This window comes from Siniperca chuatsi, linkage group LG18 (genome assembly GCF_020085105.1).
Source record: "Siniperca chuatsi isolate FFG_IHB_CAS linkage group LG18, ASM2008510v1, whole genome shotgun sequence".
NCBI classification, from domain to species: Eukaryota; Metazoa; Chordata; class Actinopteri; order Centrarchiformes; family Sinipercidae; genus Siniperca; species Siniperca chuatsi.
Genome location: NC_058059.1, coordinates 25,053,100 through 25,071,975, shown reverse-complemented (window position 1 = coordinate 25,071,975; position 18,876 = coordinate 25,053,100). Strand labels below are relative to the sequence as shown.

At 42.1% G+C, this 18,876-nt stretch overlaps 1 protein-coding gene across 6 annotated transcripts in view; it reads left to right on the top strand.

Annotated features, from left to right (window-relative positions):
- Positions 1-18,876, top strand: part of mapkap1 (MAPK associated protein 1) — a 46,297-nt gene that overhangs the window by 8,191 nt on the left and 19,230 nt on the right. For 5 of the 6 annotated variants that reach the window (XM_044173796.1, XM_044173794.1, XM_044173798.1 and 2 more), the window contains 4 exons: positions 475-647; positions 737-913; positions 7,991-8,100; positions 18,378-18,485. In XM_044173796.1, the coding sequence (XP_044029731.1) occupies positions 475-647; positions 737-913; positions 7,991-8,100; positions 18,378-18,485 (568 nt within the window). The remainder of the gene's footprint in view (positions 1-474; positions 648-736; positions 914-7,990; positions 8,101-18,377; positions 18,486-18,876) is intronic. The other variant, XM_044173800.1, reaches the window with a different exon arrangement.

The window sequence follows — 18,876 nt, the reverse complement described above, 5'->3', positions numbered from 1 at the left end:
TGCTGGAATAAATATTGAATGATTAATGTAATAGATTCCTTTATCTAAATGAAATAGGTGGCTATGTATAGTATATCCTGTACATGTATACATGTCTATATACAGTATATACAGCGTGCTTAGATTTATATTTGATGATGATGGTTAAAAAAACTGTAATTTGTCGGTAAGTCGACATTTATAGATATACAGTATATACATTTTCCTCACACACACACTCACGCACCATACCTATAAATGAATTTTGGCACACTTCAGTGCACTTTACCCTCTGCCTGTCTGAGAATCTTTGTAATGCAATGCTTCTATCTTCTGTCATGTCTATCTCTGTTGTGGTTTGTCTTGCATCATCACATGATTAAATGTTGATTTACACTGTAAGGAAGCTCCCCTTCAGAGTAAATACTAAAGTTTTAGGTAGTTTATGCTGTTTTTTTCTCTGCATGATGTACTCAGTGTCTCTTCATCTTTTAGGGCCACATTGGCACAACTGCTACAAAAAAGATAGATGTCTACCTCTCAATGCAGATGGCTCAGGAGAAAGTACATCCAATGACAGTGGTGACCATCGCCAATGCCCGCGTCCAAGACCTCATCGGTCTCATCTGTTGGCAGTACACAAGTGAGGGACGAGAACCCAAACTCAAGTGAGTACAAACACATTTCAACACCAGTTTCATAGAATGTCAATTTCTGTGTAACAAACTCTTCTTCTGTCTGTCACATCTCTCTACAGTGAGAATGTGAACGCCTACTGCCTCCACATTGCTGAAGATGATGGCGAGGTGGACACTGACTTCCCTCCACTGGACTCCAATGAGCCAATCCACAAGTTTGGTTTCAGCACTCTAGCCTTGGTGGAAAAATACTCCTCACCTGGCCTAGCTTCCAGACAGTCGCTGTTTGTCAGAATGTAAGTATGAATTAAGTAATATATTCATGTGTATAATCATCACTAGGGGTGAATATGTGAATGTTGTGGTTATCCTAATTTTTCCAGGCCTGTGGTAACATACAGCCATTGGTGCAAAAAATGTTAATGTTTGATGATGTTATGTTGTGAGGAGACTCTCTGCATGCTCCAAACAAGTTTGGGCTGTTTTTGCGCTGTAGTTAACGCTATAACAGCCTGCAGGCGCTAGGAAGGGTTATTTTCTACATGTAAATATCAACACTCGTGTTTTCAAAAAGAAGTTGCTAACTGTAATGTTGTCTAATTTATAATACAGAAAGTTGTGTTTATCAAATTATATTTGTTGCTAACTTAGCAACAAATATAATTTGTATCAAGTTTCTTGGAGGACACACGTTGCAGCAAGCATAGTGTTTTTCTTTTGCTGCTAATATAGCCAATAGAACGGTCAGTGTATGCTAAGCTCTGACCTGGCTGCTGTTGAGAAAGAAGGAATGCGCATAGAGACAGAAAATCCTTGTCTGCACAGGAGGTGTGTAGTGTGTAGCTGTGTTAGTAAAAGAGATTGATTGAAAAGTCATCTGGTCAAGTTTGGAGTTTTTCAAACGCCAATGGAATTTATTAGGCTATGGCAATTTTACTACTGTTTTTTTTCCTGATTGATGCGCCAGTGCATACAGCATCATGCTGCACACTATCTGCACTGTTGTGTATGCTGCGTTTGTACTGTGTGTACTAGGAGTGCAAAGGTTAACAGATATTAGGGGTGAATAATACTTTCAAAAACATGTTTTAACATTTGCCATCAGAAGGTGAAATTATTCATGATTCATATTGACCAATGATGCAGTGCTGGTTTGTTTTAGTTCTAAATATATCTAGCATGCGGCGTTACGGGCTGGGTATCAAACCTAAATACCTAAATAATATTTTGGTACGTATTACTATTTAGTACGAAATATGTCGGCAGCATGAGTATCAAACTAAAGTTAGCATTGAAAGTCTGGTCAGATTATGGTCTTGTTTACTTATTCTTTTATCAGATAGTTCCTGTTTTAAATCGTTATTTCACCCATTTTAAAATTTTAGACTGGACGTGTCATTTAGACAAAGTTTGTATGTGTTCTTATGTGTAGAAAGCATTTAGCAATTATTAGGCTCCTTTTGTTAAATAAAAAAAGGCTTTGTAGAAGAACATGTTTATGTTTCTCAAAGTAGCAGAAAGGATACCCAGTCCTATTGGTCTATTAATCATATACTGCAGGCCTTCATGGCTGTGGCACAAATTAATTAAAATGTCTCGTGTTGCTGGCCCAAATCCGACAGCTAACAAACATTTTCATATCAGTCTTTTTTATCGTATTGTGGACCGTGTGTCTAGATACATATCAATCATAGCACTTTAGAAAGGGTGCGACTTTTCCCTCACTCAAACAGTTTTATGGAGTGAGGAGAAGTATTAATTAGACCATAACATATTGATACTTGATCTTCTCACATCACTTGATCACACATGGTTTCATATGACTTTACACTACAACTGCCATGTTGTGATTTGTTGGGTCTCTGTAATTAATATTATAAAGAGTACGGTCTAGACTGCTCTAGGAAAAGTGCAATGAGATAACTTCTGTTATGAATTGGCGCTATATAAATAAAAAATTGAATTGAATTAATATGTGTAAAATATGATAGAAAATCATCTGCGAAACATACATGCTTTTCCTACACGTCCCCTCCTCCTGTCTCATGTCCTCAAGTCTCGACAGCTCTGGGGCGATGGAGAAATCACCCACAGGAGGTGGGTCTGAGTAGCAGTTTAGCCAAAGATATGAACGTATGACATAAAATTTAGCCAGTCAGCATCCTCAAATCTAATCCGAAAAGGGCGACTCGCCCTAAGCGAGCCACTGCTAGTAGGTCAGGACCATAGACTGTACATATAGATGGACGATGTGTCTCCACTTCCTTCCCATAGACTGTAATAAAGCCAAAATATCCCAGATACGGGAGCAGCCATTTTGCGCTTTTGATGTCATTTGGAGCTAAAGTTCACCTGTGTGGGTGACCAAAATAAGATGTACTGATGTGTTTGTCAAGGCGTTACTTACTGCTTTATTTTATGTTGGCATAAAATAATTGTTAAATATTTTCTGTCAATCAACTAATTGATTAATTGATTAATCAGCTGTACTTTTATAAACTGTTAGGTAGTTTAATTTATAACAAAACATCATATATTATAAACTCTTCATATGTTTTGTGTGTAAAAATCTAAATTTGGAAAATAACTAAAGCTGTCACATAAATGTAGTGAAGTACATATTTCCCTGAGATGTAATGGAGTAGAAGTAGAAAGTAACATGAAAAGAAAATACTCAAGTAATGTACAAGGCCTATGTTTATGTTGTGAATTCCTCATTTTCAGACATTTATGTCCAAAGACCTTTATTTTGAATATAGAATATAGAAGTCACTGACAGTGTAAATTGTAATATATAATATGTGTGCCGCATACACACACACCTATGTGAATATATGGGCTTTCGCCGGTTGTTGGGCTCATGGTGGCTGGTTGGAAAATTGTAACATGTTGCTCAGCCCTAACCTTAATACAGCATCTCTGTATCAGTTTAATAGAAAGACGAGCGTTTGTATTTTTGACGGTATTGAAAATCATACCTTCGGCATTTATAAATAGCCTGGTACACCGTAATACCTTGATACCACCGAAGCCTACCCTGTATTACTGTGAACACAGTTAACGGATTCAATGTGATAATATAGCAGTGGTGGTTACCGCAACAGTTGTTTAGTGATTCCACAGTCATACAGAGTATGCCAACCTCATTTTACAGTCCTTTAATTGCTTTTAATTAATGCTGGCTATCCGTAACAATTTACAGATATGCATGCATTTGTTTCTTTGTGCTTTATTTCAGAAACTAGAGAATTATGCACCACTATGCTGTACCATGTGTGCTACTTGTACCATTTCCATTTTGCAAATAAGGAGCTTAAATCCAACTGATGACTGTTCTCTGACCGGAGCCCTGTAGTCATCAATTTTCAAATAAGCCAGTTTCAGTCCCCCCCCCCAAAGCAGTCAACCTATGGGAAACACTGGGATATTTTTTTCACTTTACTTAAAGCAAACAATGGCCATTTATAGTGACTTATAACCAGCTTGTAATGTAGTATATCTGCCTATACCTCAGGAATTGCATTACTTTACTTAAAGCACCTAATGACCACTTAGAGTAACTTATAATCACATTATAATGCATTGTAACATTGATTATAATGCATTGTAAAATGGTTATAATGTATAACAACTATGAGAATTAATACACTATGATCCTTGCCAAAAAAATGTCAGCAATTATGAAGTATTATGATACTTGACCTTATAAGTCATTATAAAATGTTTTATATATTATGATTATTGTTATAAAGAATTATGAATATTTGAGTTCTTATAACTTTAATTATACATTGTTATAAGCACAGTATAATGTATTATAGACATGGGCTTCATAGAAAGTATTACCAAGAGGTTAAGCTAGACATAAGAAGATATATATATTTGTTGTAGCTACAAAGATCTGTTCTGTGTATTCTTGCATCCTATTTTGGCGGCTTAAAATTCACACACACACACACACACACACACACACACACACACACACACTGCTGTGAAACCAGATGCCCACATGTCTATTCAATCAGAAGAAGCCATTACGATGAACAGCCATGTGTCTTCAGTTGTGCTGTTCCAGAGCCAGTGGATTGTTGTTTACTGCATTTTTCTACTCTGGATGATTGAGATGATGTTTCTATTAATATTGCCGCGATAATACAACACAGAAATATGGTTCATATATTGTCAGAATCTGTAGATTCTCCGCTTCCGAGTCATTATTCTCACAAGATTGTACGTGACTCACACAGCGAGCTAGGAGCAAGAGAAGAGAGCTCTCATCTGTCTCTCACCATACGTAATTGGTGGGTTCGTATGTCCGTCTGCATTGGCTGAAACAAACTAATGGACACTCGGGAAATCACTAAGGACCTTCCCGTCACCTTACGCTGCAGAAAAACAGGAGGAAAGAGAAAGTCAGCGAAAAAACACATATAAGAAGAAGAAAAAGAAGAAGACGAGGAGGAGGAGAGAAAATGGTGAAGAAGTACAGTTAGCGAAGTTTTAGCAGTGATTTTGGAGAACAGCGACAGGGATGAGGGGGAGTTTCAGAGCCTGAAGGGTTTGATTCCGAAGATAGGTAAGTGTATTTATTTTACAAAAACCTTGTTTGCAATATTACAGTAATAGTGCACTTCGTGCTAAGCTAAAGCTAAGTCTGAGACTCTGGGCCTCCCCTCAGAAAAAGGAAAAAGGCGTCCCCTCACCCCCACTTATTTCACTTGCTTAGTTTTGCACAATTCTAGGATCATGATTATGTTATATTATACCATAGAGATTCAACAACTTCATAACACCAAATGCATAAAAAACAAGGAATGTATTAGTTTCTGACTCTGGGTAGTGGGGAAAAACAGTAAAATTCCCCAAAAGTAACGTACTGTATCTCTGAACTACCTCTTCATCCAAATCACACACATTTAGGCTATTCTATGTGATCTCCTTTTGATAACTAATGTAATAACTAATGTAATATTTTTTTTCACTTCCATTCACACTTTGAAAACATGCTTTGGCCATTGACTATTTTATCATATTGTTCTGTACAGTTGAGACATTTCATAGAATTGTATTTATTTATATTTGTGATTTTTATACTAAATGTGAAATTGCTGGAAATTTCTGTAGAGTTTTGAAATGAAACAAAGAGTATCCCCATCCCCACATCTCATTCATGTGTGATTTGATGTGTGTGGGGGATCTGGAGGAAGGAAAGAGAAAGGGGTGAGAAGTTTCTTTCACTTAGTAGTAGTGAATGTCCTAAATTGTTATCTTTTTTTCAGAGAGGATTCACCTCTGCCTGCCACCAGGTCACCACCAGCCCCTCCACCACAGCCATCACCAGCCTGGCCCGCCAAGAGGTCCCGTGCCCCCCGAGTACAGTACATACAAGCAGGCTGATAAACAAATAGCACAGAGACAAAAGTACAAATAGACAGACTTGAACACTGGGGATTTTTACAAGTACATTGGGCTGCTTCTGTATATGGCCATGGTGAAACTCAACAGCATCAAAGATTACTGGAGGCAGAATTGCCTTTTTTCTTTGCCACTTCCATCACAGATCATGTCATGGGACAGAGACAGAGCAATAATTTATCTTAGCGACCCTGATGAGGATGTCCATAACAACAGAAAAAAGGGCACAGCCGACCATGACAGACTCTTCCAACTAAAACCCCTGATGAACACCATCAAGAATGTGCACAAGACATTTTATCATCCCCACAGAGACGTGGATGAAAGAATGGTCGCCTCCAAGGCTAAAACTGGGATGACACAGTACATGAAAGCAAAACCCACAAAGTGGGGATTCAAGCGGTTTGTCTTGGCTGACTCAAGGAATGGCTACACAGTGGAATTTTCCATTTACACTAGGAAAAGTGACATCTCCTCTGGACATGGCCTGTTCTACGATGTTGTGATGTCCCTGGTGCAACCATGTTACCTTGGCACAGGCTACCGGAGAACCGCAAGGACTGCCCTAGGACAGAACTGAACGCCCTCACAAGGAAATCAGAAAGAAGCTCCATAAGAGGGATCCGGGATGGCCCCATCATCTATGTGAAATGGATGGACACGAGGGAAGTATCAGTCTGCTCCACACTTCACACAACACACTCCGGTAAAACTGTGCACATGAGGGTGAAACGACGAGATGGTTCCTGGACAAAGGTATCAATCCCCTGTCCCACATCAGTTACAGAGTACAATCAACACATGGGTGGAGTTGATCGATCAGATCAGCTCATTCAGTATTACTCTGGACAACACAAAACCATGCGTAGAAACCTGTTCTACCATTTTCTGGACATTGCCACCACCAACAGCTTCATTCTACACAAGGAACTCTCTTGCCAAGAAAACAAAACCCATGACACATAGCGCTTTCATGGAGGAGCTGACTGCTGAGCTCTGTGGCAAGCCTCTCCGCACAACTCATACCCAGACACCTGCAGGTCATCTTCCTGTACCTATTGCTGATGTCCGTGCAGCAGGCCCCTGCGCGAAAGCCACCGTGGGTCGCAGGAGATGTGAACATTGCCAAAGCCAAGGCAAACGAAAGAACACACCGTGAAAATGCAGGGAGTGTGATGTTGCCCTCTGCATGCAGCTGGACAGAAACTGTTTTGCAGCATGGCATGACAGTTGAAACATGCACATTATGTAAATATTGTAAATAATGTGTTTGTTCTGTGTTTTTTATACATAGTAAATATTTGGTTTACTGGATGAAAAAGTGAAACATGAAAACATGCACATTATGTAAATATTGCTAATGGTGTGTTATTTCTCTGTGGATTTTTATATACATGAATGTTTGGTTTGAGAAAAAAAATTGTTGTAATGCTAATTTTTCATTTGCACACATCCATGAAGCTTGATATGTTGTATGAAGTCATTATTCAGTCCCATTTTATCTCTCCATTTTATCAGTCCCTCTTACATTTGGTGAAATGTACAACAGACAACGATATTACAAAATGTCATTTTAGACATTTATTATGCATTTATCTACTATTTTATTCATATATTCCACTACTTTTGTGAACCTAAAACTTTGGTAAACCCATTTCAAGCACCAAAAAAATTTGTCCACATGAGTAATGGTATGTTTTCACAAGAGATTTGAAGAATTTCAAAAAATCGGACTTCAACTCATCTTTAGGGCCAAATTATCTCTTTACACAATGCTCTAGGACAAGTGGTGCCTCATTATACAGTGAGCTGAGGTTTTTCTGCACATTTAACATAAAACACATGGGTATCATGTTATGCATTTGCCTTTTAAAAGGTGAAATTCAGAAGATATGTAAAATCAAAAAAATGCCCTCAGACCCCAGAGAGTTAACCTTTTCCGCTCTTTTCCATTTTAGAAATGCTGCTCATGGTTTCTCCCTAATCCCCGTGGACAGTCTGAAGGTAACCATGAAGGAAATTCTCCAGAAAGCACTCAAGAAGAGGAAAGGCTCACAGAAAGGCTCAGGTAATGACATTTGTATCATTTACTGCCCTCTCCCTTTTATGTAACCATGGAAGCTATAGACCAGAAAGGTGTGATGCCTTCTTTAAGTACATTGTGTCTTTATATGTCTCAAGTTTGTTTGGCTCTCTCTCATCTACACCCTTGTACACCATGGATTACAAATAAAAACTGAAGTTATTTTAGTTTGAATTGACTCAGTTTGTGAGACTGCCAATTACAGCCTGAAGTCTTTTTGAGTATGATGCTACAAGCTTGGCACACCTATTTTTGGGCAGTTTTGATTGGCTGAGTAGCGTCAAGGCTAGAAAAGCTGCGCCGGTTAAAATAGAAACACATCAGCATGCTACAATGATTTCTATCACTAGCAGCTCAGCTTTTACGCCCCCCCCTTGTTCACAAATATCATATACCGTATACCCCGGTGAAATGTCAGGAAGGTATGAAAAAATAGATACCTCCCAAGCCTAGCTTCTTTGTTGATACTCAACATAATCAAAATTTGTAAGAGGGATAATTTCGTTTTTTTCACAATTCACTTTATATCCTGAGATGGCCCCAAAAGCATCTGAGAGTTTGTAATTTAGCAAGGGAATTGTATGGATTTGTCAAATAAAGGATTATATCTGCTAGAATGTTAATTTTGTGGATATTGGATCCACTTTGAAAACCCTTTATGCCTGCTTCTTACCCGATTGCCTCTGCCAGAGGCTCAATTGCTAGGCCGAAGAGCCCAGGAGACAAGGGTTAACCCTGCCTGCTAGATCTACTCAAAGGAAAGGCAGTGGACATTTGTTGGCTTGAAGTTTTTTATAAAGCGTACTGACCCCATTATTATAAGAAGGACCAAACCCAAACTTAGCCAAGACACTGAGCAAATAAGGTCACTCAAGCCTTTCAAAAGCCTTCTCAGCGTCCAGAGTAACGGCTATACTAGGCTTGGCCCTTGAGGTTACCAAGTGGATGATGTTAAATAACCTACACAAGTTACTGGCAGAGTATCTCTTTGGAATAAAATCAGTCTGTTCTGAGTTTCAGTTTTGATATTATTATATGATTTGATATTATTATTTAAGTATTTACTTAGCCTCTTGGCTAGAGCTTTAGAAATCAATTTATAATCTGAATTCAACAGTGAGATAGGCCGGAAAGGAAGAGCATTTTAACGGGTCTTTTTTTTGTGGATTCCCATAATTAAAGCCATGGAGAATAAATCAACTAGAGTTTGAGTTTTGGATGCTAGATTAATTACACCCATAAGGAGAGGAATGAGGAATTACTTAAACTCGTTATAAAATTGGGGGGGGGACCATCTTCCCCCGGTGACTTATTAGATCGTAAGGAAGTTAATGACGTGTAGTACGATCTAATGATAGAACCCTCAATGCAGAACACACGAGCGATAGTGAATACAGTCACTCTTTATTGACAAGCACAAGGTGGAGGGGAAAGGGGGAAGATCTTCGGAGCGGAGTCCTCTGTGTTGTCTTCGTAGGTACCGGAAAGGTAATGGTAGCCTTAGTGTGTAGACTGGTGGCAGGGAGTAGAGACGGACCGTCAGCGTGAACACCAACACGGAGCAGGACGGTTTCCCTGGGTCTGGCTCCGTGGATAGGTAGAAGGGAAGAGGCATAGTGGAGTATAGGCGAGGCAGGCAAACAGGAATCCAGACAGGAACAAAGACGACTGTAATCACCGGCACAGAATAATCCTGTGGCAGAACAAAGACCAGGATTGCACGAGATATCAAACAACAGAGAACACAGGGCTGGAGCAGATAAGGTGGCAAACTACCACAGTATCCCCCCCTCAACAGGAGCCTCCTGGCGACCCACCAGGATACTCCGGGTGAGCCCGGTGAAATTCTTTCACCATCCTAGGATCGAGAATGCGGGAGCGGGGAACCCAGGACCACTTCTCAGGGCCATATCCCTCCCAATCCACGAGGTATTGGAACCCCCTCCCACGGTGACGCACATCCATAAGACGTCTGACGGAGAATGCCGGCTGGTTATCAATGACCCAGGCGGGTGGAGGGGCGACGGAAGGAGGGCACAGAGTGCTGGAGGCGACTGGTTTGAGCTGGGAAACATGAAAGGTGGGAGAGGAATGAGGAATTACTTAAACTCGTTATAAAATTGGGGGGGGACCATCTCCCCCCGGTGACTTATTAGATCGTAAGGAAGTTAATGACGTGTAGTACGATCTAATGATAGAACCCTCAATGGAATAATTCCTCATTCCTCTCCTTATGGGTGTAATTAATCTAGCATCCAAAACTCAAACTCTAGTTGATTTATTCTCCATGGCTTTAATTATGGGAATCCACAAAAAACCCCTGTTTCCAGCCCAAGAGAGTGAGCTAGTAGTTCCATCCGTGCAAAACCACCTTTGCCATTGCCGAAGGGTCTGGAAGGAGACCCGGGCCGGCCGAAACAGGGGTGGCCAGCCGAAACAGGGGTGGCTGATACCCAAGCGAGGATTCAAAAGGGGAGAGTCCGGAAGCTGCGCACGTTAGGGAGTTGTGTGCATACTCTACCCAGGGGAGTTAGGAACTCCAAGAGGAGGGATTGGAGGCGGCCACGCAGCGAAGAGCTGCTTCAAGGTCTTGATTAGCTCTCTCCGTCTGCCCATTAGATTGTGGGTGGAAGCCGGAGGAGAGACTAATGGTTGCCCCCAAAGCTTGGCCAAAGGATCTCCAGACCTGAGAAATGAACTGGGGACCCCGATCCGAAACAATGTCCAAAGGGATCCCATGGAGTCGGAACACTTGATAGGTCAGGAGTTTCTGCCGTCTCCAGCGCGGAAGGAAGCTTGGGTAAGGCCACGAAGTGCACCGCCTTGGAGAATCGATCCACAATGGTTAGAATGGTGGTGTTCCCCTGTGATGGGGGCAGTCCAGTGACGAAGTCTAGGGCGATGTGGGACCAAGGACGACTGGGAACTGGGAGTGGTAACAGTAAACCCGCCGGTGGTCGGTGAGATGATTTTCCACGAGCACATATGGAACAGGCGGCCACGAATGCTCGGGTGTCGGCCTCCATGGTGGACCACCAAAGTGCCGTCGGAGGAGAGAAAGGGTACGGGTGATGCCAGGGTGACAGGCGAAGCGGGAGTTGTGTACCCATTGCAGTACTTGGGAACGAGTAGTGTCCGGAACAAACAAGCGGTTCGGGGAACCGTTGCCTGGGTCGGGCTGATCCTTTTGGGCCTCCTTTACCCTGGTCTCGATCTCCCACGTGAGGGCGGCCACGACACAGGTAGGAGGCAGAATAGTGTCTGCCCCGGTTTCGTGGTCCAGGGGAAGATCCTGACGGGATAATGCGTCGGCCTTGACGTTCTTCGACCCGGGTTGGTAGGTTAGGGTGAACTTGAAACGCCCATCGTTCTTGGCGTGAGTTTAGTCTCTTAGCCGACTGAATATACTCAAGGTTTTTATGGTCAGTCCAGACTATAAATGGCTGCTCAGCTCCCTCCAGCCAATGGCGCCACTCCTCTAAAGCCATCTTGACAGCCAAGAGCTCTCGGTTGCCCACATCATAATTACGTTCGGCGGGGGTGAGTCGGCAGGAGAAGAATGCACAAGGGTGAAGTCTCTGGTCGGCGTCGGAGACACTGGGAGATACTGAGAGAGTATGGCTCTGACCCCCATGTCCGAAGTGTCCACCTCCACCGTGAATTGGCGTGTAGCATCTGGTTGGATCAGGATGGGCGCGGCAGTGAACAGGCCCTTAAGCTTGGCCCAGGCCGTGTCAGCCTCTGCGTTCCATGCGAAAGCCACTTTAGAGGAGGTGACTTTAGTGAGGGGAGCCACCACTCGACTGTAGTCCCGAATGAATCTCCGATAGAAATTCGCAAATCCGATGAAGTGTTGAAGCTGCTTTCGGTTGGTAGGAATAGGCCACTCCGAAACCGCCTTTATTTTGGCCCGGATCCGTCCTCATCTGCCCACTCTCCAAGATGTAACCCAAGAACCGGACAGAGTCCGCATGGAATTCGCACTTCTCAGCCTTGATGAAAAGACGGTTCTCCAAGAGCCGTTGCAATACTAGCTGGACGTGGTTGACGTGGCTGGCTGGGTCTCGGGAGAAGATGAGGATGTCGTCGAGGTAGACGACAACAAAGCGGTTCAGGAAGTCGCGGAGGACGTCATTCACCAGAGCTTGGAACACTGCTGGTGCGTTGGTTAGTCCGAACGGCATGACAAGGTATTCGAAATGTCCCAGGGTTGTGTTGAAGGCAGTCTTCCATTCGTCCCCCTCCCTTATGCGGACCAGATGGTAAGCATTGCGGAGATCCAGCTTGGTGAAGATGGTGGCCCCGTGGAGAGGTTTGAAGGCCGAATTGATGAGAGGCAGGGGGTACTTGTTCTTCACGGTAATGAGGTTAAGACCTCTGTAGTCTATGCAGGGACGTAGTGTCTTGTCTTTCTTTGCCACGAAGGAAAAACCCTGCCCCGACTGGTGAGGAGGACGATCGAATGAGGACAGTCCGAAGAGAGTCTCTGATGTATGTCTCCATGGCCTCTCGTTCAGGTCGAGACAGGTTGTAGAGGCGACTCGACGGAAGGGAAGCGCCAGGCAGGAGATCGATGGCGCAATCATAAGGTCGGTGTGGTGGAAGGGATAGCGCCCGGTCTTTACTGAACACCTCTCGTAGATCGTGGTATTCCCTAGGAATAGAGGTTAGGTCCAGGGAAGCTGGAGGGGGTGTGTGTGTGTCTTGACCTCAGAGGGGGACCGGGCAGACTGGAGGCAGGTGGAGAGGCAGTAAGAGCTCCAGCTCAGGATTCTTCCTGTCTCCCAGTCAATGTGGGGATTATGTTGTCACAGCCAGGGATAACCCAGAACAAGAGGTGTCCGAGGCACAGAGATGAGTAGAAAACGAAGCTCCTCGCGATGATTACCGGACAGGACGAGAGCCACCGGGAGAGTACGATGGGTTATCTGGGCTAGGGAATGACCATCTAGAGCCTCCACCTTCCGCGGGCACTGCAACAACTCCGAGGAGATGCCTGCCTGTCAAGCTAGCTCCACATCCAGGAAGTTGTCCTCAGCCCCTGAGTCGACCCGAGCCAGCAGTGGAAGAGAAGTGCATGGGAGATGAAGGGTTGCTGGAACCTGTAGTCGGGAGAGCTCCGCTCTGATGAGGGCTGTTGTGGCTCACCAGAACCCCCACTGCAGCTGGTGAGCCTAATCTTTTGGCCTCTCGGGACAGGAAGCCAGGAAGTGCCCCCGTTGGCCGCAATAGTAACACTCCCTCGCTGAGCGTCTTCGTAACCTCTCCTCCGGTGTGAGGCTAGCCCGCCAAGCTGCATGTCTTGTAATACCATTTGTGCCTCGAGGCGATATTCCAATAGTATAGCTCAGGTAATTCCAATCGGGAGATTCGGCATCAAGTTCACTATGTTATACACGCTCTGCTTTTTTAGTCTAATTTTGTGATTTTAATAACAAAATAAACTAACAAAATTTCAAGAAAGCAAATATTCTTACACCTATTTTCCTTGTCAAACAGAAAAATACAACTGTACACCTTCTGAATTCATGTTTCTCTCTTTCACCAAACTAATACCAGCTTAATTGCCTTGTTAACTCATCTTAAAACACACTTCATTCAAACTCAACAGAAACAAAATAAAACTCACTAAAACCGTCTTGGTTACTTTTTAACCTATTCCAACAATCACCAACTCTGGTGGTTTTGTCGAAATAAATCGTTAATCCACCTGCCTCCACCTGCCTCTCTGATGCCCAACCTCCCTCTCGCTCCTCTGCCGCATGACGCCTCTCCTGTCCCCACCTGAACATGGCGTATATTCGCCAACCCTGCAGTCCTGGTCGGAGCCGCTGTAACACACATATCGGTGCTATATTCACTGTTTTCAAACTAGCCTCTGTCGGTCTTAGAGGCTGTGTTCGGTCTTAGTCTGGCCATGTTCACTGGGAGGCTGCTGATCTCGGTTCCGTTGTCCGCTCGCCCGGCTCCAGTTCTCATGCTCAGTCAGGACTGCTTTAGGACCGCTAACTGCTAATGGCAGTTAGAAGCAGTTATGACCTGATATGTGATATGCTGCCCCCTATTGATTTGGAGTGTGAATTCGACAGGTGGAAAGTAGTCTCAATTCTTACATACAGTGCCTTGCGAAAGTATTCGGCCGCCTTGAACTTTGTGACCTTTTGCCACATTTCAGGCTTCAAACATAAAGATATGAAACTGTAATTTTTTGTGAAGAATCAACAAGTGGGACACAATCATGAAGTGGAACGAAATTTATTGGATATTTCAAACTTTTTTAACAAATCAAAAACTGAAAAATTGGGCGTGCAAAATTTTTCAGCCCCTTTACTTTCAGTGCAGCAAACTCTCTCCAGAAGTTCAGTGAGGATCTCTGAATGATGCAATGTTGACCTAAATAACTAATGATGATAAATAGAATCCACCTGTGTGTAATCAAGTCTCCGTATAAATGCACCTGCACTGTGATAGTCTCAGAGGTCCGTTTAAAGCGCAGAGAGCATCATGAAGAACAAGGAACACACCAGGCAGGTCCGAGTTACTGTTGTGGAGAAGTTTAAAGCCGGATTTGGATACAAAAAGATTTTAAACATCCCAAGGAGCACTGTGTAAGCGATAATATTGAAATGGAAGGAGTATCAGACCACTGCAAATCTACCAAGACCTCCCTCTAAACTTTCAGCTCATACAAGGAGAAGACTGATCAGAGATGCAGCCAAGAGGCCCATGATCACTCTGGATGAACTGCAGAGATCTACAGCTGAGGTGGGAGACTCTGTCCATAGGACAACAATCAGTCGTATACTGCACAAATCTGGCCTTTATGGAAGAGTGGCAAGAAGACAGATATCCATAAAATGTGTTGTTTAAAGTTTGCCACAAGCCACCTGGGAGACACACCAACATGTGGAAGAAGGTGCTCTGGTCAGATGAAACCAAAATTGAACTTTTTGGCAACAATGCAAAACGTTATGTTTGGCGTAAAAAAAGCAACACAGCTCATCACCCTGAACACACCATCCCCACTGTCAAACATGGTGGTGGCAGCATCATGGTTTGGGCCTGCTTTTCTTCAGCAGGGACAGGGAAGATGGTTAAAATTGATGGGAAGATGGATGGAGCCAAATACAGGACCATTCTGGAAGAAAACCTGATGGAGTCTGCAAAAGACCTGAGACTGGGACGGAGATTTGTCTTCCAACAAGACAATGATCCAAAACATAAAGCAAAATCTACAATGGAATGGTTCAAAAATAAACATATCCAGGTGTTAGAATGGCCAAGTCAAAGTCCAGACCTGAATCCAATCGAGAATCTGTGGAAAGAACTGAAAACTGCTGTTCACAAATGCTCTCCATCCAACCTCACTGAGCTCGAGCTGTTTTGCAAGGAGGAATGGGCAAAAATTTCAGTCTCTCGATGTGCAAAACTGATAGAGACATACCCCAAGCGACTTACAGCTGTAATCGCAGCAAAAGGTGGCGTTACAAAGTATTAACTTAGGGGGGCTAAATAATTTTGCACACCCAATTTTTGAGTTTTTGATTTGTTAAAAATGTTTGAAATATCCAATAAATTTCGCTCCACTTCATGATTGTGTCCCACTTGTTGTTGATTCTTCACAAAAAAATACACTTTTATATCTTTATGTTTGAAGCCTGAAATGTGGCAAAAGGTCGCAAAGTTCAAGGGGGCCGAATACTTTCGCAAGGCACTGTATAGCCCTTTTAAGGCTAAATGTATTTTTTTTCCTTTTGCCCCACGACTGGTGGTACACAAATTAAGTTACTTTTTAAAGGTAATTGATGTTTTAGCTACTATGGTTATTTATTGTATACTATATATATGGTTCAATTCATTTTTGGGTCAAAATCTTTTAAATTCTAAGTATGTTAATTAAACTTTACTTACTTACTTTATTGCCCCGGCTGATGTTTAATGAAACAATAAAAACATGAATTATCCTTTTTATACTACTGAAAATGAGTGTATACTTTACTGGAACTGAAATTTACTTCCATCATATTCCATATCAACAAGTTATACTGTAGGTCATAAGTTATTTTGTATGCCAAATATAAGATTCACTATCTAAAATGCATAAGAAATTTTATAGGTCTAAACTAAACATTTTCAAATCAAGTGGAATAAGTCAGTTACCTCAATGCTACAACAAGCCATTGTTTAGATTCAGTGGATTCCATGAAGTTTGCCTCTGAAGTTCTGTGCCTATGATTGAAAGGACATGGTCCATTTGCTGTGAAGTCATCCTGAAGTATCTGTGGTGAAGCTCACCTTCAAACTGCAGCTCTGCAACCAGCTGATTTTAAAAAGCACCTTGTTGTCTCCTGTGCCTCCTCCTCCTCCTGTTGATTCTCTTTAGTAGTAGAAGCAGGGCGAGTGCCTTCCTCCTACTTACAGCAGGTGCTGTAAAAACAATATGTGATATCTTTACATAGCAAATAGTTTTCTGCTATATTAATGTTCAGAATCTCATATACAGAACCTTTAGTATTTCCTGTCAATTTATAATTATCTTTGATAAGTAGCAATACTGTATATCGGCTACTTTGTATCAAACAGGGCTTACACTTTGGGGTCTTGATAATCCTGTCTGCATTTATTTTGCCAGTACCAGCGGGAGGTTACTTAGTAACTTTATCCCTTACATAACATCTACAGACCACAGTAGGTTAACTTACCTATATAACAAAAATTTGGTAAAAAGGTTCAGGTTTAACTGTGCTATGCTGAGAAATGAAGACACAATCCCAAAATGAAAGCTCACAGTCTTGTTTTGCCTGTGACTTACACAACCCTACGGCGTACGCAATATTTTTTTTTCCTAGGATGGCGAAGGCATGACCTGCCCTACTCCGCCTCTAATTAGCTTACACTGACATTCTTACCCTACCCTATCTCACTCCTTTTGCCTAAAACCTAACCAAACCAGCCAACGAAGGCAACGAGCACTAGCCAGTAAGAAGCAGAATAGGGCGGGTCATGACTTCACCATCCTAGGAAAAAAATTGCCACGCCATACGTGCACTGCAGGTATAACCAGTAAAGAGATATATTCTGTAGCACATACACTCTGCGAACGGTACGCTCAATGCAGCCAAAGCGTTACACTGGCTGCCTGTTATGTTCCGTATTGATTGTAAAATTTGACTGATCAAAGCATTAAATGGCTTTTTAAAGCATTAAAGGGCCTTTTAAAGCATTAAATGGCCTTTCTCCAAATTATACCAAGGATTTATTGACCCCTTATGTGCCTTGGTGTTCCCTTAGATCGGTTGATGCAGCTCTGCTGGTTGTTCCTAGATCCTGGCTTGTAACCAAAGGTTTTATCATCCCACTGTTGCCAATTTTAATTTTTTAATTAATTGATTTTTTAACTTTATTTTATGTTGTTTTAATTGTTGTTTTTGGTTTTTATCTGCTGTTTTTTCTATAAAGCACTTTGTATCCTTGTTAAGAAAAGTGCTATATAAATAAAGTTCATTATTATTATTATTATTATTTATTACTATCAGAGAACAAAATATATAATAAACATTTAAGGTGCTTGTTGGATCATTGAACAACATTGGAACAACGACTACAAAGACAGAGTTGTTGGAGAGAGATCAGGGAGGCAGTGTGATGCAGCCAGGAGGCTATGAGTGTGGCCATTTGTAACAGGTATAAACACTTTTGCCTTAAGACGTGGTCAGGTGACACATCAGACAAACTAGTTTGTTTATAGCATTCTGAACTCCCAAAAGTGTTGGTGGATAATATGATAGAGATAGGGCTATTCCAGTGTCATTGCATGTGAGGACTAGGGCTAGAAGATATTTGCTATGTTTGCTAAGCAGGCAGTTTTACTGGAATGCAACATTCTCCAGGACAGACTGGAGACTGGACAGTTCTTACTCAAATTGACATGATAACATGAAAACTAATAGCTGGAAATTTTGGGACTGAAAAAGGAGATTCCAGGCCAACAAAAGGTTAAAAAAACATTGTGTATCCAAAATGTGTGTTTGTTACATGCTGTTTACATGGAGATGCATTGTGTTTAATCAGTTTAAAATGGTTATTACAGATAGGAGTGATGGCCAAAAACTGAACTGAAAATAAGATAAGATAATAAAAAAACAGAATCATCCCTTTGCAGCATCAGCAAGAATGAGAGCTGCCCCCCACCCAACTCTAAGACTTTGACCAAGAAAAGCTAAAGTGTGTTGCTGTCGTCTGACTCCATCATTCTCCAACAGGGCCCATGTATCGTCTGGAGAAGCAGACAGAGCCGAACGTCGCAGTAGACCTGGACTCAACACTGGAGAGCCAGAGCACCCTGGAGTTTTGCCTGGTCAGAGAAAACAGTAAGTAATCTGAGTAGGTCATTTGGGATCCACTACTACCACAACTGCCTTAGCTTCTCAATGAATGACTCCACAGCTGGTTACTCTCCACCAGCTTCACTTCACCTCTTATCTGGAGTTGTAGATATAACTGTATGAACACTGATTTCACATTTCCATTCAGATGAGAGATCAGTTTTCTCCCAAGAACCTTGGTGACACAGTTGTTTTTTGTTTTTTTTTAACATAAAATATTTATTGCGATACATATTTTATTCAGTGCAAACAAAATGATCATTAGCTACTGGTAAAGGACACACTGTTTTTTATTTAAACAGAAACTTCACAAAACACTAAATTCAAGACTAATCAACTCAGTCTGTTGTCCACTCTTTAGCACACTTTTGATAAA